This window comes from Contarinia nasturtii, unplaced genomic scaffold (genome assembly GCF_009176525.2).
Source record: "Contarinia nasturtii isolate CC-2019 unplaced genomic scaffold, AAFC_CNas_1.1 Cnas_scaffold_1371, whole genome shotgun sequence".
NCBI lineage: Eukaryota > Metazoa > Arthropoda > Insecta > Diptera > Cecidomyiidae > Contarinia > Contarinia nasturtii.
In genome coordinates this window covers 2,696,225-2,723,169 of record NW_022198708.1, presented here as the reverse complement: position 1 = coordinate 2,723,169, position 26,945 = coordinate 2,696,225, and the positions used below count along the sequence as shown (strand labels likewise).

The 26,945-nt window shown below is 33.0% G+C and overlaps 7 protein-coding genes across 19 annotated transcripts; 4 read left to right on the top strand and 3 right to left on the bottom strand.

Moving 5' to 3' along the window:
* The first annotated feature begins 12 nt into the window (after positions 1-12).
* LOC116345883 (nedd8-activating enzyme E1 regulatory subunit) lies at positions 13-2,579 on the top strand. 3 transcript variants are annotated; one of them, XM_031775609.1, is made up of 9 exons: positions 13-140; positions 200-305; positions 362-526; positions 603-767; positions 876-1,248; positions 1,313-1,448; positions 1,515-1,645; positions 1,707-2,289; positions 2,362-2,579. In XM_031775609.1, the coding sequence occupies exons 3-9, from the start codon at positions 462-464 to the stop codon at positions 2,472-2,474; spliced, it is 1,566 nt and encodes a 521-aa protein (XP_031631469.1). In that variant the 5' UTR covers positions 13-140; positions 200-305; positions 362-461; the 3' UTR covers positions 2,475-2,579. The 3 variants fall into 3 exon arrangements, with proteins under 3 accessions (XP_031631469.1, XP_031631470.1, XP_031631471.1); XM_031775610.1 differs by having other exon boundaries at positions 359-526; XM_031775611.1 differs by lacking the exons at positions 13-140; positions 200-305 and having other exon boundaries at positions 331-526.
* Positions 2,580-2,795: 216 nt separating this feature from the next.
* LOC116345726 (nurim homolog) lies at positions 2,796-4,140 on the top strand. The gene is made up of 4 exons (XM_031775364.1): positions 2,796-3,296; positions 3,358-3,528; positions 3,604-3,737; positions 3,826-4,140. Exons 1-4 carry the CDS (start codon positions 2,970-2,972, stop codon positions 3,950-3,952), a joined length of 759 nt encoding a protein of 252 aa, XP_031631224.1. The 5' UTR covers positions 2,796-2,969; the 3' UTR covers positions 3,953-4,140.
* Positions 4,141-4,155: 15 nt separating this feature from the next.
* Positions 4,156-5,209, bottom strand: LOC116345725 (nudC domain-containing protein 3). The gene is made up of 4 exons (XM_031775363.1): positions 4,869-5,209; positions 4,581-4,775; positions 4,351-4,509; positions 4,156-4,292 (listed from the first exon to the last, which is right to left on the bottom strand). The coding sequence occupies exons 1-4, from the start codon at positions 5,074-5,076 to the stop codon at positions 4,177-4,179; spliced, it is 678 nt and encodes a 225-aa protein (XP_031631223.1). The 5' UTR covers positions 5,077-5,209; the 3' UTR covers positions 4,156-4,176.
* Positions 5,210-5,371: 162 nt separating this feature from the next.
* LOC116346009 lies at positions 5,372-8,354 on the top strand. The gene is made up of 4 exons (XM_031775889.1): positions 5,372-5,708; positions 5,810-6,220; positions 6,302-6,477; positions 6,559-8,354. The coding sequence occupies exons 1-4, from the start codon at positions 5,559-5,561 to the stop codon at positions 8,240-8,242; spliced, it is 2,421 nt and encodes an 806-aa protein (XP_031631749.1). The 5' UTR covers positions 5,372-5,558; the 3' UTR covers positions 8,243-8,354.
* LOC116346011 lies at positions 8,332-9,377 on the bottom strand. Its single transcript, XM_031775901.1, has 3 exons — positions 8,954-9,377; positions 8,675-8,880; positions 8,332-8,600 (listed from the first exon to the last, which is right to left on the bottom strand). Exons 1-3 carry the CDS (start codon positions 9,139-9,141, stop codon positions 8,419-8,421), a joined length of 576 nt encoding a protein of 191 aa, XP_031631761.1. The 5' UTR covers positions 9,142-9,377; the 3' UTR covers positions 8,332-8,418.
* A 657-nt stretch (positions 9,378-10,034) lies between these two features.
* Positions 10,035-21,987, top strand: LOC116346010 (epsin-2). Of its 11 annotated transcripts, none has more exons than XM_031775890.1 (11): positions 10,035-10,331; positions 10,960-11,433; positions 16,988-17,076; positions 17,177-17,844; positions 17,914-18,035; positions 18,126-18,145; positions 18,209-18,737; positions 18,827-19,041; positions 19,116-19,202; positions 19,529-19,735; positions 21,309-21,987. In XM_031775890.1, coding segments are annotated over exons 2-11 (2,058 nt in total). In that variant the 5' UTR covers positions 10,035-10,331; positions 10,960-11,432; the 3' UTR covers positions 21,429-21,987. The 11 variants fall into 11 exon arrangements, 9 of the variants coding, with proteins under 9 accessions (XP_031631750.1, XP_031631751.1, XP_031631755.1 ...); XM_031775895.1 differs by lacking the exon at positions 10,035-10,331 and adding an exon at positions 10,693-10,805; XM_031775891.1 differs by lacking the exon at positions 10,960-11,433.
* A 719-nt stretch (positions 21,988-22,706) lies between these two features.
* On the bottom strand, positions 22,707-25,935 carry LOC116345666 (alkaline phosphatase). The gene is made up of 9 exons (XM_031775248.1): positions 25,402-25,935; positions 25,146-25,340; positions 24,949-25,064; positions 24,825-24,874; positions 24,118-24,764; positions 23,844-24,062; positions 23,681-23,782; positions 23,529-23,609; positions 22,707-23,459 (listed from the first exon to the last, which is right to left on the bottom strand). The coding sequence occupies exons 1-9, from the start codon at positions 25,517-25,519 to the stop codon at positions 23,347-23,349; spliced, it is 1,641 nt and encodes a 546-aa protein (XP_031631108.1). The 5' UTR covers positions 25,520-25,935; the 3' UTR covers positions 22,707-23,346.
* Positions 25,936-26,945: the final 1,010 nt, after the last annotated feature.

Sequence of the window (26,945 nt, the reverse complement as noted above, 5' to 3'; positions counted from 1 at the left end):
TTGACAAGTAGCTTTGCGTACAAAAATAGCAAGACTACACGTATTGTGCATCGCGCATGAAAACAAATTTATTCACTGTCAGAGGCTGGTGAACGAAGCAGAAGGCATTGTGGACATTGCACTTTAGATTAGAATCTGATGTGATATACGTTTTTTATTTTCTAATTTCCTTCAAAAATAAATATTTGATCATTTACAGGCCATTATTCCAATTGTACATTTAACGCCATCTCTTTTGAATCGCATAAACTATTTAGTAGAAAATGTGACATTTTATACTTGGCATACGAACCTTGGTATAAACAGTAAGTTTGGTTTTTGATACTTAACCTTTTGTATCTCAGTCGGCATTCATTAGCAGATAAATAAACTTCACGACAGTGGCAAAAGGGAAAATTGTTTGATTTCAACAATTGTCGGCATTTTTAGTTGAAGAAATTTAAAAATCGCATTTAAAAAAGATGTCATCACCAGCATTATCACCAGAATTATCTGAGAAAAATAAAAAATACGATCGTCAATTGCGGTGAGTAATTATTGTCATTTTGTGTTTTTATTGCAAACATCCATATTTTACGTATTTCATTCATTGATACAAATAGATTATGGGGTGAACATGGACAATCACTTTTGGAAGCAGCACAATTGTGTTTAGTTAATGTATCGGCACTTGGTACGGAAATTCTGAAGAATATCGTGCTACCTGGCATCGGCGGCTTTACGATCGTTGACAGCGGCCTCGTCACCGAAGAAGACATTGGTTGCAAGTAAATTATTTTTGCGATTGATCTCGTGACAGCACATTTTTGTTGAATTTTTCGGTTGCACTCAATTAACTCATCAATTAACTTTTTAAATTTTCTCATTTTTTTTAGTTTCTTTTTCGATACAAATTCGGTTGGACAGTCACGAGCAAAATGTAGTAAGCAATTATTGCAAGAAATGAACCCAGATGTGAGCAGTGATTATCTGGATGAAAGTGTCGAAACAATTTTGAGCAATAATCCGGAATTTTTCAATTCATTCAAAGTTGTCATTGCGTCGTCGCTGAAAGAAAAGACATTGCTCACATTGTCACGCATGTTATGGGCACAAAATATACCATTTGTTTATTGCCGATCAATTGGTTTCATTGCATCAGCTCGTCTTCAATACAAAGAACACTTTGTCATTGAAACGCATCCGGACAATAAACAAAATGATTTACGGCTAGAACAACCGTTTGATTCATTGAAAAAATATCTAGACGTATGTATTTGAACAAAATAACTTTGCAACGATAAAATGGTAATTTTTCTTTTTATTGTTATAGAACATTGAACTTACGCACAAGGTGCCGTGGATTGTGGTTGTATATAAATTCTTAAAAGAATGGCAAACGACTTCTGGCAAAATGGCGCCGAGTAATTACAAAGAAAAATGTGAATTAAAAAAGCTCATTCAAAATGGTAAGTATTAAAACTTGGATTCAATTCAACTGCTGCATAATTGTTCATTAAAATGTTTAATTTCAGCGATCACAAAGGAAGAAGAAAATTACGAAGAAGCTGTAAAAGCGATTAATTCGTGTTTTGGTGGCGGCAGACCAAGTGCCAAATTACTGGAAATTCTGAATAGTCCAGCAAGCAATCAATTGAGCAAAGAGGTAATAATTGACGATCATTCAATCGATATGTTCTTTCATAGAAAATTTTTTCATGTTGTAGACGAATGTGTTTTGGATTTTGGTGCGTTCGGTGAAGGATTTTATGGAAGAAGATAACAATGGCTGGCTACCATTGCCAGGAACAATACCTGATATGACGGCCGACACAGAAAATTACATTAATTTGCAAAATGTTTATCGGCAAAAAGCATTGAACGATGCCGATTTGGTGTACAAACGTGCCCAACAATATTTGCGTGAATTGAATTTGCCCAGCGATTTGATCACTGACAAAGATGTAAAAGTTTTTTGCCGTGAATTTAGCACGATAAGTGCATTGAAAGGAACATGCATTGCTGATGAATATGAAAAACCATCGGCTAATGTGATTGCTGGCGAAATTGAAGCGGCACCAAATTCATTGATGATGATTTATATTGCGCTTCGAGCATTAGACAAATTCGAATCGGAACATGGCACATCGCCGGGTGATATTTATGTTGAATCGGATACAGCTCGCATCAAATCGATTGCGCACAAATTCCTTAACGAATGGGGAATCACAGCATCCTTCAACGATGAATGGGCACACGAACTTTGCCGATATGGCGGAGCTGAAATCCATACCGTATCAGCATTTATGGGTATGTATATCTCTTTGTTTACTTGTGTGGATATTTAAAAAATATAATTATTGAAACCGAATTACATTTCAGGTGGTTGCGTGGCTCAAGAAATCATCAAATTGATTACCAAACAGTATATACCAATCAATAATACTTTCATCTACAATGCAATTACCTCCGAATCTGCTGTTTTTAAACTATAATACATGCAATTCCAGCAATTTTCCGTTTTCAAGTATGAACATAAAAAAACTCCATACAAAATCCAAATAAAAATCCTTGTTATTTAAACAAAATTATTTTGCTTCCAGTCCAGAACAAAATACGGACTGTCATTTAATTTTTTTTTGAATATATTTTCTATTATTTATTATGAAAAAAAATCATTTGATTGTTTTTTTTTTTTTTTATTTAAAAATTATTTTTGAAATCAGCCCATGGCTAAAGTACTCATTGGCATAAGTACTCAAAATGTCAAAGTAAAGTGCTGTTCACAATAGCATTGGAATGTTTATAGAAAATAAGCAACGATTGGCATTATTTGGTACCACCTCGGTGCGGCGTTTGTTTTATTTGTGTTTTGTCGTTTTATTTCGTGTGCCTTTTATATTCATTTTCAGAGTATAATTGAATATTTTTCTTTAAGACTTGAATTAATTTGAAATTGAGCAACGAAAAGTGTTTCTCTTTTTGTTAAAATGGCTGCAATTCGTCATTTGGTAACAGTACCGCTTGCACTATGTTCATTCGTTGGTGTCTTTTATGCCATTGGAAAATTGATGGTATTTTTATCGTTGCCAGTGAAAATTCCAATTCATCAAGTTTGGCTTGTGAATTTACTGGATGACTGGAGCAAAATCGAAACAGCTTTACTACCTCTTACAACTGACGCAATTTTAATTTTCGCCTTCATCCTACCTCATAGTTTTCTACGAAATGACATTTTCAAGTCTCTTTTGCAACGAATCGGACTATCATCCGCATCAAGATGCATCTACAATTTGGTGACATCAGCTTCGCTTTTGGTAGGAATACCTATTGATTGTTTAGCACAAATGAATGCTAATTTTAAGTGACTTTCGATAGCTTTTGATAGGCAAATGGGAAAGGGTGCCATCACTGACGCTGTGGAATTTCGATGTTGAGTCCAATCAAATTCTTTACTGGGTATATTTTACTCTGCATTTCGTTGCATGGATCGTGATTTATGGCGGAAGCATTGTTATGGATTTACCCGAGTTAACTGGCGTGAAACAAGTATGTATCATGTTTTTTGTTTCTCTGCAAATAAGAAGCTATTTCGAACGTTTTTGGTGTAAAATTCTCTTGTAGGTTTACTATGATTGGAATAATTTGTTGCATCCATTACAATATAAATCGCCCCAACTTGTTGCTTTATATGATCACATCCGTCATCCATCATTCATTGGATTTTCTCTGATTTTGTGGTTCCCAAACATCATGAGGTGAGATATTTTTGCCATTATTTAAACAATTGCAGTATCTTCTCTATTACAGATTTTCTCATGTTTTTTTTCTTCTTATTTTTTAAAGCTTTGATCGCCTTCTCCTCGCCATCTTATGGACAACATACATGTTTATTGCTTGGAGAACTGATGCCCAAGATGTAGCTTACCAACGCGAACAACTTCAGCGCAAAAAAGCTGAACTTCTAAAGTAAAACGATTACCTCATTTAGTTACAATCAAAAATCTACCTAATACAATACTCTCATCAAATCACCGCCAATATTACCTTTTAGTCAATGTAGTTAAATATCAATTGATGCAGAGCTAAAGTTCTTTGTCATTCAATCAATGAAACATTAAATATACAAACAGTTCATTTGTACACCGACTTTTAAGAAAATGAAAATGCGTATTATTTCGTTTTTTTGTAGGTAATTTAATTCTGAAATTGAACAATTTTGGGATCGAATGGTCCTTTGAATGGAGATCCTTCAGCGTCCCAAGCCTTTCGCAGTAATTCTTCTTGTTTTATTTGCTCCGAAGTTGGTTGACCTATTCGAAATTTAAAAAAAAAATTGAATCTAATTCGTTGTAAAATTATGTGAATAACCTTTTAGTTTTTGGTGTTCATCAAATTGAATTTGATTGATTTGGGCCTGAGTTTCAGCCGAAAGTTCTTCCAATGGACGAGAACAATCTATTTGATTCGCATCAATTTCGCCTTTTTCGTGCTGAAGAAGTTTCTTCCACCAAATCTCTTTTGTTTTATCTAAAACGTCCATACCAGAAAATTCAACAATAATTCGAATCTCAAATCAAATTTCGGTGGATGTTATTTACCGATACTAATATTAAGTTTATTTCCACCGGTTATCGTCCACATCGTATCTGGTGCCTTACATTTTTCGCTCAATTGACCCCTGAGAATGGTTATGCGCTCCCCATTCAATGTTGCGTATATTTCAATAGACGTATATGTTATATTTACTTTAAGATTTTTTGATGTAACATGTTCCGGCAGTCGAATATGAATTTCTGTATAGAAAGAACAAAATCATTCTCATTCAATAATGTTTGTCTTGAAAAATATCCATGAAATGGTCAATTAAAATGTTGCCGTCGAATTACCAATTTCGGTGAATGTTTGGCTCCAGCAATAGTTTGATTCATCATAAAGTGCTCCGTTCGAGTAATCGGATGCATCAAAAAATGGTAATTGGTCAATCGATTTGGATTGTTTGCCGGTTGTAATTTTTGTTTCTACCGTAGTCTCAATTTCCACTTCGTTTGCCGTCAAATTTGAAAAATCATAAATTATTTCATTGCTTCGATCCATGTTTTTTTCATTTGCTATTTCTCATCCTTGGTCAAATGGAGAAATTAACTCAATTTTCATTTGATGCAGAAAAAATTCCCGTAAATTGAACAAAAAAAATAATATATATATACTTTGAACTGTTCAGTAAATGTCAAAACATTAAGTTGCGAACACATATACATATACAGCGCGCGCTAATCGAATATAAACAATCACTTGAACGCTCATTTGGCATGAAGTTGGTTTTTGCAACAAAAAATTTGCTTTGACAGCATTTTGATCGTATGTGTGTTCGTATTGTATGGTATTTATTTATATTTTAGTTGACAAAGCATATACGATTGTTTGATCAATTTTGTTTTCATAATTTCAATTGTAAAATGTTTGAATTGTAAAAAATCGACCGTAACTAATTGGCCAAGATTGGTCGTTGGACTGATTATTTAATTGTTTGAATTGCTAATTACGGTGTATATTCTTTTACCGCTAATTTCATAACAATGTTTAAATCGTTGTTAACCGCAACACGACCAAAGGAACCATTAATTTTAAATCATGATCCGAAAATTTTTGTTAACGAATGTATTGTACAATATTTGTTGACACATCAAGTAAATGGCGTTCGATTTTTGTATCGTAATTACAAAAAGGTAAGTCAAGCGTTGTGTTTTTTTTTTTCTTATTTTATCAATGAAACTCGTACTAATCATATGTTGTTGTCCTTTTTTGTTCATTTGGGGGGGGATTTCAGAGTAATTCATGTATTTTGAACGACGAATGTAATTCAGGGAAATGCTTTCAATGTGTTGCATTCGTTGATGCAATTCTACGGACATCAGCATCAAGTCGTATCTTAATCATTTGCCAACGTAAACAATGTTTAGAGTATTGGCAATATCATATAGACTGTTTTTTAGAAAATGTAAATGCCAAAATAGTCGATAGCAACAATGATACGCAACAGCACAATACTCTTCCCACAAATGGTGCTATAATCGCATCTTTGGATCACGTTCTGAATCATTCGTCGATTTTCACAACGAATAAATTCGATTGTGTAATTGTACAGGATCAAAATCTACAAATAACAAACAACATCTTCGAACAGATCAAACAAATCGAGGCTACATCAAAAATTGTACTTTGCAGCAATGATTTGATGGTAAGACCTACATGATGAAAGTCAATGAAAACAATAACCACTTCTAAAATGTTTTTTTTCTTCTTCAAAATAATTTTTCAGGATGATCTGTCGTACTTCTATGAAGTATTAAAATTCTGTGATCAAATGTCTCCATTGACACAAGCGAATCGTACATTAACGCTTGACGAATTCAAACAGAAATTTGGCTGCACAGATAAAAGTGTTTCAAAACGAAATCGAATGTTTAGACAGAAAAATTTATTAAATGCATGCAAGTAAGTGAAATGAATGTGACTTGTATGGATTTCAATGTGATAGGGTGAATATTAACTTGATGATTTATTTTATTTCAATAGCGATTTCTACATACGTCGACTTACCAATCAGTTTGGTTCACAATTTCCACCAGTTTCAATTGAAGATTTTCTACATGATTTTGGTGCTTGGAAAACGGCACATTTTAACACAGAATCGATCACACCAAATGTGAACGACACATGTTCATCCATTGAATTATTTTCAAATTTAACGAATCAATCGATTGCGTCCACTACCAATGGGGAATCATCATTGCTGAATACCGCCTATGCGGATTTATGTGATTTCGACACCCAAATGTCACCATTAGTTTATTCCGATTCGGATAACGAAGATGCAACGAATCATGTTCATGATTCATCAAATACGGCTAGCCAAAGAATGATGACACCAGAGATTGCTTGCAATCAGGAGCATGCTGCACGCGCCAGAACACGTGCAACGGCCAAAGCGTCCATTCTTGCAACTGCACAAACACATACGACGCCTATTAAACGAACGAATCGAACGCATATTGAACGAATATCACCCGGTGGAGCAAACAAACGGCTGAACTATAAAAAATTACCGATTCAAATAAATTCGATAGCCAAATCAGAGCTCAAATCAAAAACATACTTATTTCGGACGAAAAAACAATTGCAGGCAAATTCGTCGAATTCGAATGATATCGAAAGTGAATATTTATTCAAACCATGCCGTACCCATACTACACGTAAACAAAGTGCATCATCAAGCACATCTGACGTTCAAATCATGTCACAAAAACAAATGACACCCATTGTAATCAATTCAACACCGGAAGATGAGCAATCACAACCACCGACCAACAATCAAACCGAATTGGAAACTGAATTTAACACCATTTGTCCGTCGCCTGATTTATTCACGAGCTTTTCGAGCGGAAAATCGGATGTAGAGAAAACTAATAGCCAAGAAAATCGATTTAACGAAAAGGAGAATGAGACTGAAAGCGTAAAAATTCGCAATGTATTTGGTCCACCGGATGAATGCGATGATATTGATCTATTATCGAATACAAATGTGGATGTTTTTGAAATCACCAAAAATAGCGCATTCGATAATGTTTTGTGCAGTGCTGATGATAGAATAACACCACTAAAACGAAGTCAATCAACAACGAAAAATCCAAGTCCAGTTGTTAGTTGTTTGAGTGGATTACGAGTCATTTTGCCTCGGCTGAATAATCAACAAATGGAACAAATCCATAATGATTTGTCGACGCCGACTGAAACGCAGATGCCACAACCAAATCTATCGGATTCCGATGATGTGATTGATTTAACACTAAATGAGTCACAGCGAACTATTGAAATAAATTCCGATGAAAGTTGTCGAATTCGTGAGAAAACACCGGAACGAAAACAAGAACTAACACCATCGACGCGATCGTGTTTAAAACGAAATGGAACCACGGATGAAACACGAAAAAAATCACCATATTCACGGCTTGGTTGGTTAACATCGTCGAGAAGAACAATATCGCCAAGAGGTGAAACACCACAATCACGACGACGATTAGATAAATGGCGTCGAAGAACCGACGAAAGTAATTTAAAGGCAGACGAAGTTGCAAAATTATCACGACCACGAAATCTGTTCAATGAATTTAAGTCGAAAAGTTCAGGTCGGAAATCACGAAATGATATACCATCAACGAGCACCGCAAGGAGTCCAATTATTTTTTCAGACCAGGAATAAGCATAATATATATTGTTTTAATAGAAATTACCTTCCTTTTTCACATCCATTCCCATTTTATTTTAATGTTGAAATAAAACCCATTCATGTACAAGATGAAAAGTAGATCGAACATTTATTTATGACTTTCTTTTCTTTTAATATAAAACCAACACGATATGGTATTTTTATTTCTTTTATAAGTTTTTATTCAGTTTGTTGAAATGAACAGATAAATTCTGCATAATTGCTTTGCGTTGGAATTCAACTTCGCGCCTACAAACGGGTCCAAAGAATGGAGGACATTGATAGTTCACGGTTTCGACAACGTAGGTATCTGATCCCCTTGTCACAAACAGAAATTCACCGGTTGAATACACTGAATCGAAAGTTAAGATTTAAGTTTTAATATCGCAATGAAACAAAAAAATAATCATGAAATTATCAACTTACGGCAATATAAGCCACCGAGAAAGCAAGTCCGATGATCGGATGTCACTGAGTATTGACCACGTTCGTCTTGAAGCAATTTTTTCACTACAAAATCAGCTTCGGCCACATTGATCCAATACGGCCAATGTGAAAGACGTTCTGTATATTCGATGGAATATTTCCAATGGTTAAAGTGTCCTTCTTCTTTTGTGACTATGAAATTTAATCTATATGCGATGAAAAAGCATTGGAAATGAAACAATCATATCAACTATGAATAAATATGCAAAATAAACTTACATTGTTGGATTTAGTTGATGCATTTTATGAAAATCGGCCACATATTCCCAAACCAATTCTGACTTTGTATTCGGGATGATGATATCGGATTTGTATGTGTTACGGCTTGCCGAAAAAATCATATAAAATAATAATAGTCCAATACCCAATGTGGATAAGTGACGTTTATTCCATCGTCTTGTCTGCATTCTTGCTTTGTATTTTTCTTTTCGTTTTACACAATTCGATCTTTGATCAGTCGATGTACACGAAATAGTGCTTTACTTTCAAATGATCTATTTGATTTGTTAAAAAAAACTTTATGTCTCAAATGTATCCAAGACGATTATTCGGTCAAGAATATTTTATCGCAACACATTCAAAATTCCGAATGCATAATATATTAGGAAGATGGAAATGAGACGATAAGTTCGAGTCACTTACATCCTTTTCAGATAAAAAAAAAAACATTGTGTAGCATATGTATCACAGTTTAGTTTATAGAGAACTTGAGACTCTTTTTCATATGAACGTCGGTACACATACATCGACAATTTTTTTTCTTCCTCTAAACTAAAGTATGTAACTCCTCTAAACAAGTCGTTAATTTTTAGGCTGTGATTGAGGAAATGTAATTTTCTAAGAAGAAATTTATAATTTGCAGAAAAAAAATTTAGAATGAAAAAAATTGAATGCAAATCATTCTCTTTTTTATCGCATTCAATGTTGTTTTTTTTTTTTTTTTTTTTTTCAAAAAAAGAAGAAAGAAACGTCATTTTAAATGTAAAATGTCAGCATTATTCCAATTACAGATTTTCGACGGAAAAGTTAAAAACTCATGAATTAAAGCGCCCAAAAATGAACAATCGGAATTCATTCATGTTTAAACCGAAATAGATGTATCATTTAAATAAACATCTCAATTAAAGGTTCTTTCAAAGTTCATTTGAGCGCGCACTGCAAAGCAATCATACATTTAAAAAAGTGTACGCTTCGAGAGAGCCTCCCTCTGTCAAATACACATACAAACGAAAAAGCGAATGCAGCGCCGATGACTAATCTGCCAATATGGTTGAATACATTCGACTTTCTTTATTTGATGTCATTACTCTGTTCCATTCGATGAAATACATTGTAAATTATATTACAAAAGATACTGTCAATTTTATTGAATACAAAACTATATAATCTTGAGTTAAATATTATTCATTCAACAATCAACTGGAGTGGAAAAGAGTTTTTTTTGACGAAATAATTGAATTAAAAGCATTGACTGCTGTTGCGAAATATTAAGAGACAAAAAATAGAACGAAAGAAAAAAGAAGTGTAGTTGAGACTGGAAAGTGAATTGAGTGAATTAATAACAAACACACCGAGGTCTATCAAAAGGAAGAAAAAAGTAAATAACACTTGATTTTTCTTTATTTACCATCGAAAAACTATGATTTGATTGAAAATAAGAGGAAAAATATTTGTGATCAGTAAGAATGCCATGCAAATGGAAAGGGTTTTGTAATATGTTAGAAATGGAAATTCAGTGTAATGATATGTGCTTTGTTGTGTCTGGTTTGTTGTGTTTTTTTTTCTCTTCATTTTCGTTCTCTTCTGTCCGAAAAATTTTCGTATATTATTTTTGAGTAGATGTTTTCTTTCGTTTTAAAAGTGTATGAGTGTATGTGTATGTGTATGTTTGCGTGTGTGTTTGCGTATAGACGCTTGACGTGTCGTCGTCATTCTGTAAATAAATCAAATATGAAAACATCGTATTTTAAAATGGTCAAATAAAAAAGAAAATCTGTTTAATTTTTCTGATTTTTTGTCGTCGCCAAGAATCAAGCCAATGTTCCATTTTCGTATATTTTATAATATTTGTGTAATAATGTCAAACTTGACGCGTCTTATTTTCCTAAATTTAATCGAGTTATCTTTTCGTCATTAAATTTTATTTTATACATCATTTGATCATAAACATGATTTTTATCGTATAAACTTTTTCTTTTCATTGTGTTTTTTTTCTTTTACTTTAGAATCTGTGTGTGGCTACAGCCGTCATCGTGTGTTTACATATAAATATTATTGACCTACCTGCAAAATCGTTTAGTTGTTTCTTTTATTAATTGTTATCTAAAGTGAGTGTGTGACGGTTGTTGCAGAAATTCCATTAATTGCGGTGTTATTATTATACGGCACAACATACACATAATTATGAATACGGCGAATTGAATTGAATGTGTGTGAGAGAGAGAGAAAATAAGACGAAGAAATTCAAGAAGAAGAAGAAGAAGAAGAAAAAAGAACACCAACGAATAAAAACAAGAATATCAATTTTTGCATGCAAGAAGTTCAACGGCATTCTTGAAAGTAGTGTGTGAATTGTGCTGTAAAATCAAAAAGAAATCAATAAAAAACAAAAATTTCGGACACGTACATACGGAGAAGAAAGGAAACATTAAATCGGCCCCTAAAAGACGAAAAAAGAAAGAAAAACAACAGAAAAACAAGTACAGTTATTTGAAATTCAGCTAGGATATTATAAGTAGCAACATTTGTTGTGTCGAAATCGATAAAAGCGGTCAACAAATAAGCCACAAAGAAACACACTGAAAATTCCGTGCAACGAAACACAACGACTGGATAACCAATTTTAACGTTTTTTTTTTGTATTAAACCCGAATGACTGAGAATTGATCAATTTTTTTTTTACTTAGTCCAATCAGTTCGACTCTTTTTTGTATTATTCATTTTTAAAGCCTGAGTTTTCAAATTTTTTTTTATTTTTTTTTTGACAAATTGGTAAGTGAAATTTATGTTTTTTTGCGTTGTTTTCGTTTGATTTCGCGTGTTTTATTATTTTATAAATGAGTTGATAATATCGAATTCAAAATGAAGTTTATATTTTTTTCTGTATTGGTTTATGTGTTCAATCATGACATTTTCGTGTTTCTATTGGCATGCTCTATATCGGTTTGATTTTATAATTTGCCCGTGATCGTACACAAAATGGAAAAGATCATGGTTTTATTCTAAATTGATTCAAGATACAAACATTTCCATTGTGATCAACACCATTTAAATTGGATTAGCACATTTGATCGTGCAGCTTTGATATATGTACACAGTAAAGTATTGCTTGTACTTAAAATTAATAAACAGATAAGGATATAAAATAACAAACAACGATAAGATTTCACAATAACATTCCTCTCGACATTTTTCGAGAATTTTGCTATTTTCTTTTATTTCGCTCGAAAATATATACTTTAATCAGTCCATCATATTTATCATATTTTTGCCAAAATATCGTAAAAAGGGATTTCTTTCAATGAATGATCACTTCCGTACGGTAGTTACCACATTCAAATTAAGTGTATAATTGATTAAACAGGTTAAATTAAACTTGAATATTTGCTTCCGAAACCATTCAAAAGCATAGGACACGTGACTATATTTAATAAGAAACACAAATGGCGTGTATTGTTTATGTGATACAAGATTATAAATTTCATTTAAATCGCTTGCTTGTTAATGGACACCGGACAGTGTGTTTTACTACATTAATCAACATTTACCTTGTATGTAAATAAGTTTCATTCGATTGCGTTCATTTTATTCAAATATTCTCGAGTAATTGAATTGGACGATAAATTCAAATGTATGACACACATTCTATTTCATTCTCAGATGTGGAATCTAGTCGAAACTTGGCCTCATTGAAAATTTGCTAATTATTTTGCATCGAACATACTTGAATGATAAAAGAAACATCACCTAATCATTGTCTGTTCAAATTGAAAACTTATTGCCTTTTAATTGTGTGTTTTGATAACAAAGTCTGGAAGAAAATCATAAAAAACACATATATTTTCGCAAAACATTCACCAATAAAAATGAAATATTGATAATAATAAACAGCTTGTCAAACAGTTGGAAATCACAAAGAAAGATAAAATTTGTTATCGAAAAGCGTCTGCACGAGTTTATCGCTCTTTGTGCTCTTCTTTTTTTTTCAATGCAATCGTATATACATTGTTCCGAATGTGTTTTGTAAGTGAATTGAATGCGCATTTTCCCATCAAACGTAGAGAATAGAGAAAAAGAGTGAAAATCAAATGAAAGCACGCAATTCAAAGTGTAAAAAACTCATAATGCAGAATGACAAAGAACAAAGACGCTCAAATGGATTTGTTTCGACAATGTCGTTACCGTTTCGCTTATTTCACATTGAAAATAATATGATTGAATGGTGGAAAATTGTGGATATTTTTCCTCAAAAAAGAAACAAGAAGAAAGAAAAATACATATACATGGTTGGCCTTAAACTTAAAAAAGATATCAATGTATGGTTCAATGTATATATGATAATTGACATTGATAATTAAATTAGATTTATTTATTTGCATCACAACAAACAAATATCAAATCTAAACGGATTCGATGGATAGAAAAAAAAATGTTTATTCATATGTATTTGTGTGATGAATATATCCATCGGTGAGAATGACCAATGGTTTATTTTAAAAACACATAGAGAATGAGAAACTGAAAGAGAAAAAAATGTCTCGAAACATATATTTATTTACATTCCATTCAATTCACATGTATATAAATCAAGCGTGTACACTGCACATCAACCCGAACAATTGAAGAAAAAAGGCATCTCAGTTTGGTGAAATAGAGGTCAATTTAACTGGTTTGATTCCAATAGACAGACACACACACTCCACTGATTGTATGTTTAGCTTGGTCAGATAAGATCTGTGAGCATGCAATAGGAATTGGGAAGAAAAATAATGCGACAATTCTGCATAAAAGAAACCACACAATCTCTACTTAATGTTAGCCGGTTTATGATGCACATAAATACCGAAGCATATTTCATTGAGCTCGACTACAAAGTGTGCATACAAAGCGGTAGGTCTACATCGATTCAAATGAAAGCAGACTTAGAAAGTCGATCTCAATGACGGTGTGTGTTTCACTATTATTATTGCTTGAATGACGACGGCCAATGACGTCGCTCAATTTGTATGGAATATGGACGAACATACAGCATCATTCTTTCATATACATAGATATACATTTTTTAATGAATCGAAAAAACCTCTCAAATTGAAGGAAAATAACATTTACATTGAACACACAAAAATACGGCATTCTATTAAGAAATAAAGCTGTTATGCATGCGCACTGCGTCAAATTATTCATGTTTCGAGAAAAGGAATGAACGAGCCACAGCTCACGAACTTCGAAAGACCATTCACCGCTGTTTAGAACCATATGAATAGAATAGAATCATTTAAAAAACATATTTTCATGTGATAGAGCATATTTTCGAGTGAAAATCAGACATAACTACAATGGTCATTTACGGTTACGTATATTTGAGGTATCGATTTTTTAGTCCATGTTTGGTTGTTGTTTTTTTGTTTCATTTCTTGTCCATATATCTTGTTTGTTGTGGTTTATTTTCGTGTAATCTACAAAAGAATAATCGTGGGCGGTGTAGCACATAAAGATTATAAGTGTGAACGTCATTTCACGTTTTTTTCCTCCATCTGAAAACTCATTGATGAGTGAAAACAAAAAAAAAACAAAAGCACTTGAAAAAGATAGTATGGAATCGTGAATGAATAGAGATGACCATATCTCCATGGAAAACCAAATAGCCAAGTTTCAAATCTAATTTATGTAACTCAAATGTGACTCAGTGTCGAAAGACTCGACATTAAACATGGACAACGTATGGTAGAAACACGTGCATTTTTACAACATTTCTTATTCATATTCTTCTGTACGTAATTGATAGCTATGTCCTTTTGCATTTTCACCGAATTATATGCGCTATTCACTTTCTTGCAGCGTAAGTCTCCTTGAGTCATCGACGAAAAAATGAAGAAGAAAAAACACCGTGCGATTAGACGCAGTCGGCGAATAAGCAGGTGTAAAAAAAAACAAATCAAGTTCGACCGACGTATCGAATTGAGACGAACAGTGAGTGTGAAGAGAAACAACAGCAATAATAAACAAACAAACTAATAATAAAGAAATTTGAGGAAACAATGCACTGTAAGGTGGTTGAAAATTTTCAGGGCCGTTCGCGTAACGACTGGATATAGAAATTCTACGGCTTCCGCTACATGTATTTGAATTCAAATTCGTTAAAAGTAGTAATACACACGGAAACCAAAAGAACTCACTTACAAATCATACGGTCGCTTGTCTACAATTCATATGCTCTACGTATAAATGACATAGATGAAAAGAAATAGCGAACGAAAGAAGGGAAAAAAAGATAGCCTCTATGCTTTTTTTTCCTTTTAAATTATGTTATGTGAGCACCTATAAGCAGCGAACCATTTCAATATATGATGCATTCAAAATGCCCAAAAAAAAACGAAGAAAAATAAATTCAACGACAACCAAACGAAAACTCTGACACACACTCATTTATGTGTGCGATGTGTGGTGTACGAGTATACAAAATAAATTAAATTATTTACTATCGCATTGGTTTCCTAGATAGTGAACAATGCACTACAGTTTGTGCTCATAATATCCAAAGATATATACCATACAGCACACACAATTTTGTTGGTATATTTTTATTTTGTTTTGGTTCTTCAACGCAACACGATATTTACATCAAAAGTTAGTCTATTCGAAAACAAAGTATGTTCAGAAATTGTTGATTTCAATAAAGCAAGAGAAAAAGAGAATAAACGACATCAATTTAATTTATCCAAACATCGTAAATAATCTTTACATTCGTGTTGATATTCTCAAATCAGTGTTTGAGATTTGTTGGAAGCTTTTTTTCTCTCTCTTTAATTAAAATACACATTTTTATTTCCAAACGAACTGTGCTTGCGTAAAGTTGTTATTTTGTTTGGCAATTTTGAAATAAAATTCGGCACGACCCTCACGACTAAAACCTTAATTGTAATTATGAATCATAGATGATCATATGACGTTAACTGATTGAATGTTTTACTTATGCTTGTGTGTGTACGTGCGTACTGGTTTTATTTTATCATTGTCGGCATTGTATGTATACATGGCGATATTTTGGAGTGGGTATAATAAGTGAAATCAATTTACCGACTGTGATTATGATATTGAAATGATAAAAAAAAAGAATATTTATAAATAGAACATTGTCTTGAAAATTGAAAATTATCGTTCAGTTCAATGGAAAATTTTGCCACATAATTTGTTGTCTGTACCGAAAATAAAAGAGAGAAAAAAAAAACAACAAAAATGGTGCAAATTTATGACAATCATAAATGTATCTATTTACTAGCTGCTAGTTTGCATTTCGCACAAAATAGGCGACGATTTTGCTTTCATAATAATTGATTGCACGTGTATATGTGCCAATGTGTATATTCGTGTATAAGTTTGTGCAAGCTCACATTCATCTTTTTATCTATGTGTACTTGAAAGTATTTAAATTGAATTTTACGCATCACATAGCAACATTTTCTTTGAGCTGATGGTGGTATTCAACTTAATTCATACCTCTCTTGCCTCAAACTGTCTGTGAATTTTTCAATTAAACCAATATAGATTGAGCTCCATCAATACATACAGAATATATGCGCACATTTTCAACGACACGAACAAAATAGTACTATAGTATCAAAAGCAGCTACGGCGGCGGCGGCATAACATCGATATTGTTGTTTTTTTTTTCCTCGGCAATACGACATTCACACCATACAGTTTCACGTTTGATAGCAATAAAACAAAAACAAAAACAAAAAAAAAACGAAATTCCATCCAGACTTACCAACACCACATACACATTGTACATTTTGCTTTTAACTTAAATTTCTAAAACTTCTCACATTTAATATATGAACTTGAAGACACTTCATTTTCACTTACAACATTACACTAAATGCATTTGCAATCAATCAAATTTTTACATAAAATTATATCTGCATCAATAACAACAAGTGAATGGAAAAAAATTTCAAACAACAAACCAAAAAAAAACCTATGAAAAACGAAAACCAAATCAATTTTTTTTTCGTTTTCTTTGCTTGTTTTCAGTGAAACGGCAAAAAGACGACATGCAAGTTAACGTGGCTGGGATTCGAAGAAACATCAAAAATTTAGCGCACAATTACTCGGATCCTCAGGTAATGCAATTGCTGCTGCAGCAGCACATTTTACATTCATTTATTAATTGTCATATCACGTTGCACATCTATATCATTGCTATTATGTATATCATTCAAGGTAAAAGTACGTGAAGCAACATCGAATGATCCATGGGGTCCGTCAGCGACGATAATGGCTGAAATAGCCGATTTAACATATAATGTGGTTGCATTTTCTGAAATTATGCAAATGATTTGGAAACGATTGAATGATCATGGAAAGAATTGGCGTCACGTTTACAAAGCACTCATTTTACTCGAGTATTTGATTAAGACTGGCACCGAAAAAGTTGCTCAACAATGTAAAGAAAATATTTATGCAATACAAACATTGAAAGAATTTCAGTATTTTGAAGAGGGAAAAGATCAAGGTTTGCATGTACGTGAAAAAGCAAAAACATTGGTTTCATTGCTAAAAGACGATGAACGCTTGAAAAACGAACGAACCAAAGCGTTGAAGGCCAAAGAGCGTTTTGCTCAACATGCCAGCGGTTTTGGAAGTGATGGCTCCATCGATGGGCCAACACTTAGCCATCGCGATAGTCCATCTTGGCGAACGGAAAGTGAAGCATCACGTTCGGCATCCGAATTGGAATATGTACGTCCACAAACTGTTGGCGAAGAAGAGCTTCAATTGCAACTTGCGATGGCCATGAGCCGTGAGGAAGCCGAACAAGAAGAAGCCAAACGACGCAGTGATGATGTTCGATTACAATTAGCTTTGAGCCAAAGCGAACAAGATTTTAAGTAAGCATCCGTTCGCTCGGTGAGAAAAAAAATTACATTTTAATAAATCCAATATTTTTGTTTATGCAGAAAACAATCAAATGACCCACTAGCTAAGCCACCGCCAAATCAAAGTCATTTAATGGATTTACTGGATATTTCGTTGGGGGCTACATCAATTTCGGGTCCATCGCAGGCGAGTGATCCATGGGGTATGCATATATTCACATAATTTACAAATATATTTATCGATTATTCACTAATTATTTTTTTATTATTATTCGTTCTTTCTCCCCTCTTAGGTATGCCGTCAGCTAAACAAGTCAGTATTAATCAGATAATAAATCTATGACTTTGTTTATTAAATGAATTTTTAATATTATAGACATCAGATCCATGGGGTGGACGTGCATCACCAGCCACTGATCCATGGAATACAAATACTGGAGCCATATCAAGGCAACCGTTGCAATCGTTGGCTGGTGCCAGCAATGTAGAAACCTGGATTGCTCGTAATCATTCGCCATCGATTGCGTCTGGATCATCCAACGAAGGCTGGCTACAAAATAATCCTGTCACTACTGCTAATGGTAATGGTAATGGAACATCGAATCCATCTCAATTGGGTGTCGATCCATGGTTAACGAAACCATCAACTAAACCCGAACAACCAGATCCATGGTTGAATAAAACACCCGATACGAATAGCGATGCTTGGCAGCCAGCTAGTTCAAAATCAGGTGTCGTTGACCCCTGGGCACCAGCTAGCTCCAACATGGGCTCACGACCATCGCCAATTGGTGCGCAAACATCACCTAACTCAGACTATGACGAATTCGATGTGATATCCAACAGAGCAAAAACTCAAAACACCAACTCCAACAACAACAATATTAATAACAACACTAGTAATGGTGCGTCATTGTTTTCGGTCATCAACTGTGATGCATGCATAATTTTATCACCAATTAAAATCGGTTTTGTTCATGTTCTTTTGTAATAGCTTTGCTTGATGAAATGGACCCATTAGCCGCATCAAAGAATGCTTCAACGAGAAAAACACCACAATCATTTTTAGGTGAAAACTCGGCATTGGTTAATTTGGATCAATTAATCAAAACAACGAATCCAACGAATTCAGGACAAGTGGCATACAATCCGTTTGGTGATATGGCACAACCACCAAAAACAAATCTATTTCAACAGCAAATGCAACCGGTACACATAGATTAAAAAAAAAAAAAATGTAAATTGAATCGAATTTTAATCGTCTGAATAAATCATTTCCAAAGGTTCCGTCCATCAATCAGCTAAAGCAAAGCCCATTTCCAGTATGCATAAGTCAAGATCCATGGGCTCCAGCAAACAATAGCAGTCAGGTGAGAATAGACATATTAAATCAATTTTAATTTCGAAACGGAATTACCTTTAAATTCGTAAATAATGTGGACTAATTCTAAATAAATGACATTGTCTGTCAAGCTTATTAACTAACAATTAATATTGTGAAAGCGGCTCAAATGTTAACAAAACTATTTCATACTATAATAGGCATAAAAAAATCTACTCGTTAAATTGTCATATAGATATATTTTTTTTATGTAACATAAATCGTTTTAAATCAGCTCAGAAACAGACATACAAAATCGCCAGTCGATAGAATTTAAACAGAATAATTAAATTATAATTATGTCTACATGTGCAGTACGTTGCGACAAATGTTGATGAGCATACACAAGATGTACATGAATACGATGAGAATGATAACTATGACGATGTATTCGATACTAAGCACGTTGATGATATACAGATTAGAACTAGCCCAGCATACAATAGCAATTACAAGCTTTATTTCGATGATGAATACCATGACTTCAATCAAATCTCCCAAATTTGCGTTGACAGTGAACGCGTGAGTACAAGTATTTTGAGAAAATACCACCATCTAGAACAACAACAATCGCAACAACAAAATCAAACAATATGAAATCAAAGAAAAGCATACACATGTCTTGTTTAGCAAAAAAATCATGGTCTATTTCATAAAAAACATCATCATAACAATACCTGACGCAATTTCAAAACATTAAGCTTGCATCAACTCATAAGAAAATTTGTAGAAATCTGTAGAACAATGGCTATGATTTATGTGTGTGCGTGTGTATGTGTATGTTTTTGTCATCTGCAACAACATGTGTCTGTATATTTTTTCCACAACAATCGAACATATTGTATTTTGTTGGTGTCAATTTCATAATTTAATTAAGAGCAGACATACAATGTGCACACCCGTACTCTTGTTTCGATTCATGATTTCATTTTGACCAAACAATTTTGATTATCGGCAATCATCAATTTCACAATATACATCAGTGAATCAATATGAAAGAATTCGGCAAATTTCTTACAATTTATGCAATTTACTCATGACTTTTTATTTGTGGATATGAAATCATATCGAGCGTAAATATACTCTCTCTCTCTTGCTTCCTCTCGAGAGAAAATACGCTCTTTTTTTTATCAAAATGTTAAATTTGAAATTAATTTCCAAGAATGAAGTCCGCATAGGTCGAAGCTGATTGAACTGTACCTAATCAAATCATTTCCACTTTGTATTTTTCGTATTAAAACAGCATAACAGGGAAGCTTGGACGCTTAAATAGACATAATATTGGTAACTCTCTTGCAAATCGATACACAAAAAGTGAACTTAAATACTCCATTATCTTTGTTAGGTATTGCCCACTCCATTGATTTTTTTCTCTCTTGCTTTCACCATATTTTTCTACACCGGTTCAGCATGAAGCAAATGTACATGTTTGCAATTATATTTGTTTTGTCGTTTACGATGTTTTATTGATTTTATGCACTTTTTGTAATTTTCCCCATTGACACATACACATGGCTCGCTGTCATTACTCCCACAGATGATGCTTTTGTGTCTATATCTGCAAGCTCAGTTTGATGTACACGGATAAAATGTATATCCGTATCCGCGGCGGATATGGATAAAGTCGTCATCCGTGGAATAATGCCATTGAGCCCATATCCATACAAAAAATGGTTCGCTTCCATTTATAATTTTTGTCGCTATTTTATATGATTTCTCTCTCTCTCTCTCTTTCCTTAATTTGGTATTAACACTTTATGTACTTATTAAGCGATAACTTTTTTGACGAATTTTTTAACAAACTGAAATAATTTATAGCATAAATGAAGGTTATTTCCCGATCAATTGAATAATTTAATTTGAACGCAGATTTTCGTTGCTGTTACCATCATCAATTTGCAACTTCATTTTTCGAAACTTAATTATTTCAGTTTGAATATTTTGTTCATGAAGCGTATACAGTTTTGTTTTTTTTTGTTTTAAATAGTAACTTTAAATCATTTTACATGCTTTCGCTCAATCGTTTGCTAATTGCTATTTTTTTAATTTGACGTAATCTTAATCGTGTTTTTTTTTTTCTTGTTTATATTTTCAGAATAATATAAATAATAATAACAGAAACAATACCACTGGTAACAACACCAACATCAATAATAATACAGCAGCTCCCTGGCTCAATCCAGAGGTGGCCGCCTCCAATCCATTCTTATCTTAAATTAAAAAAAAAAAATGATTAAAAAACCGACAAACATGAAAAAATCGTCGATCGAACGTGTGTGCATCGTTGTTATTTTATACAATTTAAATTGTTCCATAAATGTTAAAATTAATACATTTTACACAGGAAAAGTGCAGCAAAAATTAGATAAACAAAAACATTACAAACCAATTGATATAAATTGATGAATGGGTATGTGGGAAGAATGTTTGCATGATGTATATAAATATATTTAAAATGAAATGAAACCCAACAATAAATTTGAAATTTATGTTATAACAGAAGAAGAAGAAGACGAAGAAAAAATACTGCATGAGATATATCATCACGAAATTGCAGATTAGGCAATTAAATTGTATAATTTTGTTTTCTCTCTTGTCAACTCAAGATTACTAGATTTCATTTCATCGTATTTACAAAATGGCTATTCCGATTCTTAGGCGTATACAAAAACGTATTACCAGCTGTTTTTTTTTATAGTGCTAACAGGGGATTTATTCAGCATTTCATAGACTCGTGTTTACAATTACTGTTTTGTCCAATTAAAGAATTGAAAGAAAAAAAAAAATCCGAAAATATAAAATAGATTTTTCTTGGCTTTCGATCGAGATATATTATATACTTTTTACTTGAGCAAATAGTAATTACAGCGCATTCAATATATCAGAAAAAAAATAACAACAACAAATCAATTTTACTCTCATCTAAATAAACGAATTGCAATTTTTCTTGTGCAAAATCGACCGTCGTTTGAACAAAAAAAAAAAAAAAATTCAAATGAATAAAAAAAAGCGAAAAAGAACAAAATTGAATAATAAGATATTTACATCTTTTTTACACGGACTTATATGAATTTAAAACAACAAACATAAAAGAACATGCATTCCCATGTAATTCATTTGCGGAGTAATTTTGACGATGGCGGGACTGTGCGGAGTTTGGCGGAGATGACATATAAACTCTGTGTGTACGAGGGTAACAGCACATCTATGTGTATCATTCTTACGCAGATGATTAGTAACTTAGCTGTGTGTACGGCTACTAAGATGTTCGTTTGGACAAAATAAATCTATGAACAGCAAAGAATGCTGTTGCACTCGTACACACAGCATTTGCATGCTATCTCCGCCGAACTCCGCACAGTCCCGCCATCGAAAAAATTGCTCCGCAAATGAGTTATATGGGTTAACACGTATTTCTACAAGAATATTATTTATATAGAGATTGCCTTAATACCATTTAAAAGAAAATGAGAAAATAAATTTGTGTCCAACATTTATAAGAAATCTCCGCGGATTTGGGCAATACAAATATTGCTGTTTACTTCATTCACACATACAATTATTTTATTTCTCAATCGTTTTCGATTCTGTATACATACGAAACAAATGAAATGATGTAAAATGTCACTCATTTTACTACAAATAGATGTATTTTTTCCTTTATCATATTTATCCCCCGATTCAATTTCTTGTGATTTTTGTTTACTTCCCTTTTATTGAATTTTATCTAAAAGTATATGAAATTGTGCTAATGAATTATAAGAGAGTATTTTCCCATTTATTTCTATGAACAATGTTAACTAACTATGAACAATCACCATTTGATTCGAGTTAGCCAGCCCCCATTGAACTATATTATAGAAATACATGAATTTTTTTTTTGCTCGAACTATTTACTATACTTTAAATTTATTATTACTAACGTGTGTGTGTTAAGGAACATTTGTAGAATGAATTAATTTATGAATTTGACATTTACTATGCAGATCAATTAATGGAACAAAAATGTGAAAGAAAACAGAACAATATAAAGAAACATTTTATCATAAAAGAAAAAAAAAACTATGTTGTCGTGTTTGTTATGTGTCTGGAAATTGTTTCCTTTACTTCTCCACATAAAAATGGTAAGTATATCAATCAAATTGATTGCATGCTGTGATTCCTTCTCCCATACAACTCGCATAATTGATCAAATGAGGTATGGTATGCTGTTCATATACCCCAGAGAATAAGTGTGACATACAACCTGAAAATGGTGCAAAATGATGGCTTTAAAAAAAAAAACGAAACATTTCAATTTCGATATCAAACACACCAAAAGCAAAAACACCAACGTCATCACCGCCATGGGTCTCATATTGGCTTGGATATGTACCGGGATAAGTAAAATTTGAGTCTAATGATGCAAACATTTTATTTTTGAGTTCCAAACACAATTTTTTTTTTAATTTTATTTTCAAAACTTACCGATTTTAAGACCAGTTAAATCCTTACGTGTTCCGTTTTCAAATCTAATCGTATCATATCCGGGCCCATTGGCATAAGAGAGCGTTAATGTTGGCAAATTATCTGCGATTTAAAATGTCAATATTGTCAAAGAATATTTTTCTTATTACTGAAATTCATTTACCAATGTCACTAACTACAGTATTTATGCCAGCAATTGGATTCCCACGATCTGGGTACCCGGCAATACTGAGAGTGTGGCCGTGATCTGATGTAACAATCAGTAACGTATCATCTTGATTTATTAATTCAACGGCTCGTTGAATTGCATTTGAAAATTCAACGGTTTCATCTAAAGCCTTAATGGCTTGTGCATTATGGTGACCGTGATCGATTCGTCCACCTAAAAAAAAAGAAAGAAGAATTGTTCAGCAAAAAAAAGCAATTTCAAAACCAACCTTCAACGAATAGGTAAAACCCGTTTTCGTCATTTTGTAAAATTTGTATGGCACTTTCGACCATTTCCCAAAGTTTTGGTTGTTTTTCGTTCGCTTCTAAATTGTAATCCATATGATCTGGTGCAAATAGTCCCAAAACATACTCGGTATCTTTTATATTCAAATTGATTAATTCATCTCTATTAAAAATAACTTTGGCATTATTCTTCTCTCTTGACCATTTATCGATCAGATTCATTCCATCTTCACGTTCACCCTGAAAGTCTTCAACATCTTTTATTGATTTTGGAAGGAATTTGGTTCGTCCACCGCCAAAGATCACGTTAATCTTTCGTCCGGGCTCATTATAAACCAATTGACTGGCAATATCCTGACAAGCATTCAGATTTGTATCGTTGTTCTGATAGTGAATAATATCTGCATCACATTCGAACATTCGATTTGGAGTGTGTGCATAATTGCCTGCTGGGCTAGCATGAGTGACGGTGGTTGTTGTGATGATTCCTGTTTTTTTGCCAGCTTGTTGGGCTAATGCCAACAATGAATTTACATGATTTTCTGTGTTAGCAGCAGCATTACAGTCGTCGCGCTGTACTCGACCATTGACACCAATTGTTTGGAAATTCGCTTTGACACCGCATAAATATCTACCAATTATATATGGAGTTGCATTAAGCATTTTAAAAAATGTGCCCAAGTTTACTTACGCTGTTGAAGTGCACGCCGAATCGGGCACCTGCTTATCGATACAATAGGTCTTCGAAACAAGTGAAAAGAATCATTAATATTCTGCGTTCGTACTGTCTTGATGAATACTAATTCGAAATATACCTTTGATAAGCCAACATGTGGAAAGTTCTCGAATGACAAACGAGCTTCTTCACCTGACTGCCCTCGATTTTGTCCCACATAAATTCTTGCAGCGGTTATTGTGGGTATTGACATACCTAAGTATCACAATAAAATTACTTATCAAAACCATCATTGTTTCATCGTTTACAAAATATGGAAAAAAAAGAAAAAAATACCATCACCGAGGAAAAAAATAACATTTTTCGCTCTATTAAGATTACGTTCCCGTTCCAAATGCTTTTTGAGTGTGTGCTGGGCACGACTTTGCCAATAAATTGAACTAGACTCATCATAGTATTCATTGATCATACTGACAGAATCAATAGTTTCTCGCTTTGATCGAATCATGGGATGCATCCTGCTCTCATATTCTATATGAAGATTTATTTAAATGAGTATTCAAATGAAACTGTTTTTCAAACTGAATTTTACCCTTTAGACAGTCGACACTCTGTCTATCACAATTGGTTTTGCTGGGATGACATTGCACATAGCCACCAAGTAGTTGTATACACAACACAAGTATTTCCAACCAATTTGCGTAATACATAATCGAGTTTTATGGCCACACGTTTTTTTTTATGTTCTTAACTAATCTAAATGGATATTTTATTCAAAAATTGCTGCAAATATAAATTGGAAACGAACAAACACTCGACATAAAAAATGCCAACGATGAAAAAAATGCTCAGATCTATGCACATGAATTGTTATTTATCCGTTGAATAAGGAAACGCGCTCAGAATTGAACTCCGGGCAAAACTTTTTGATTCAGTGTTTGTGTGTGTTTGTTGTCTCAAGCGTGAATTGCATGAGTTTTCGAGACTTTGGTGTTTTGTTGTTGTCTTTTTTCAGTTCAAAACCATGTTGTTACAATTACGACCAATTTGCGACTGAAAGTCTTTTCAGCAAATGCTCTTCTTTATAGTTCGGTAGAATTTATTTTTGGCTTAATTTAGTCTCAACTTCTTTTAATCTGAATGCCATTTTGATAAAAAAAAGGTGATGCCACATCAGTGCATCCGAGTAAATCACACATATTCTACTACTTAATCTACTTATTTCTTCTTCTTTTTTAAATCGCGTCCGAAGTGAAGTAAATTTTAAATTTTGGAAAATTACAATTGGGTTTTGGCAATTCCAGATTTTGTTATCATTTTCGCAAAATTTTTGGGAAACCTTGAAAGCCACTCATACTCACTTTCTCACAATAAAAAGCTTTTATTTATATTTTTTTTGAAAAAAAAAAAAACGATTCAACTCACTAATACAATCAAGTAATTTTATCTATATAAATTTTCGATCGTTAAAAAAATGTATAACCATCTACTCGATTAATACAAACTTTTTAAAATGCTTCTCTGAATAACAGGAAGTACACGAAAGGTCGCAACATTGAATTGGAAATTTTACATTAATTTTCCAATAAAACTCGGTGCCACGAATACCATATGTATAATTTCCAATTAAAATTGTTATTTTGCAAATAATTGATGGTAACACATCCGAAAAAATGGAATGCATTATTAAATTAGAATCAATTTTCTGAATTCATCAGAGCATATACTGAGCATAGATATATATCCGGGATATTTTGTGAGTATCCGATATTTATCGCAGCCAGACATTATAATGGAGTGAAAACAATAGAAGCGATTGTTATAGGTCTAAGTAAGTATTAAACCATTTACATAACTATAATCCTATAACAATAACTTCTATTGTTTTTACTCTATTTCAAAGTCTGGCTCCAATGAATATCGGATACTGACAAAATATCCAGGATATATATCTATGCTTAGTATATGCTCTGGAATTCATTAATTGCATTTGATTAAATTTTGCTCACTGAGTTGACGAAGCATGATATAATAGGAAACGGATGATTGCATTAGCTAAAATTACACAAAAAAAGAAATAAATAATAAAAGAATTAAAGAGCCACGATAAAAAAATGCGTCATTTACCGTAGCAAA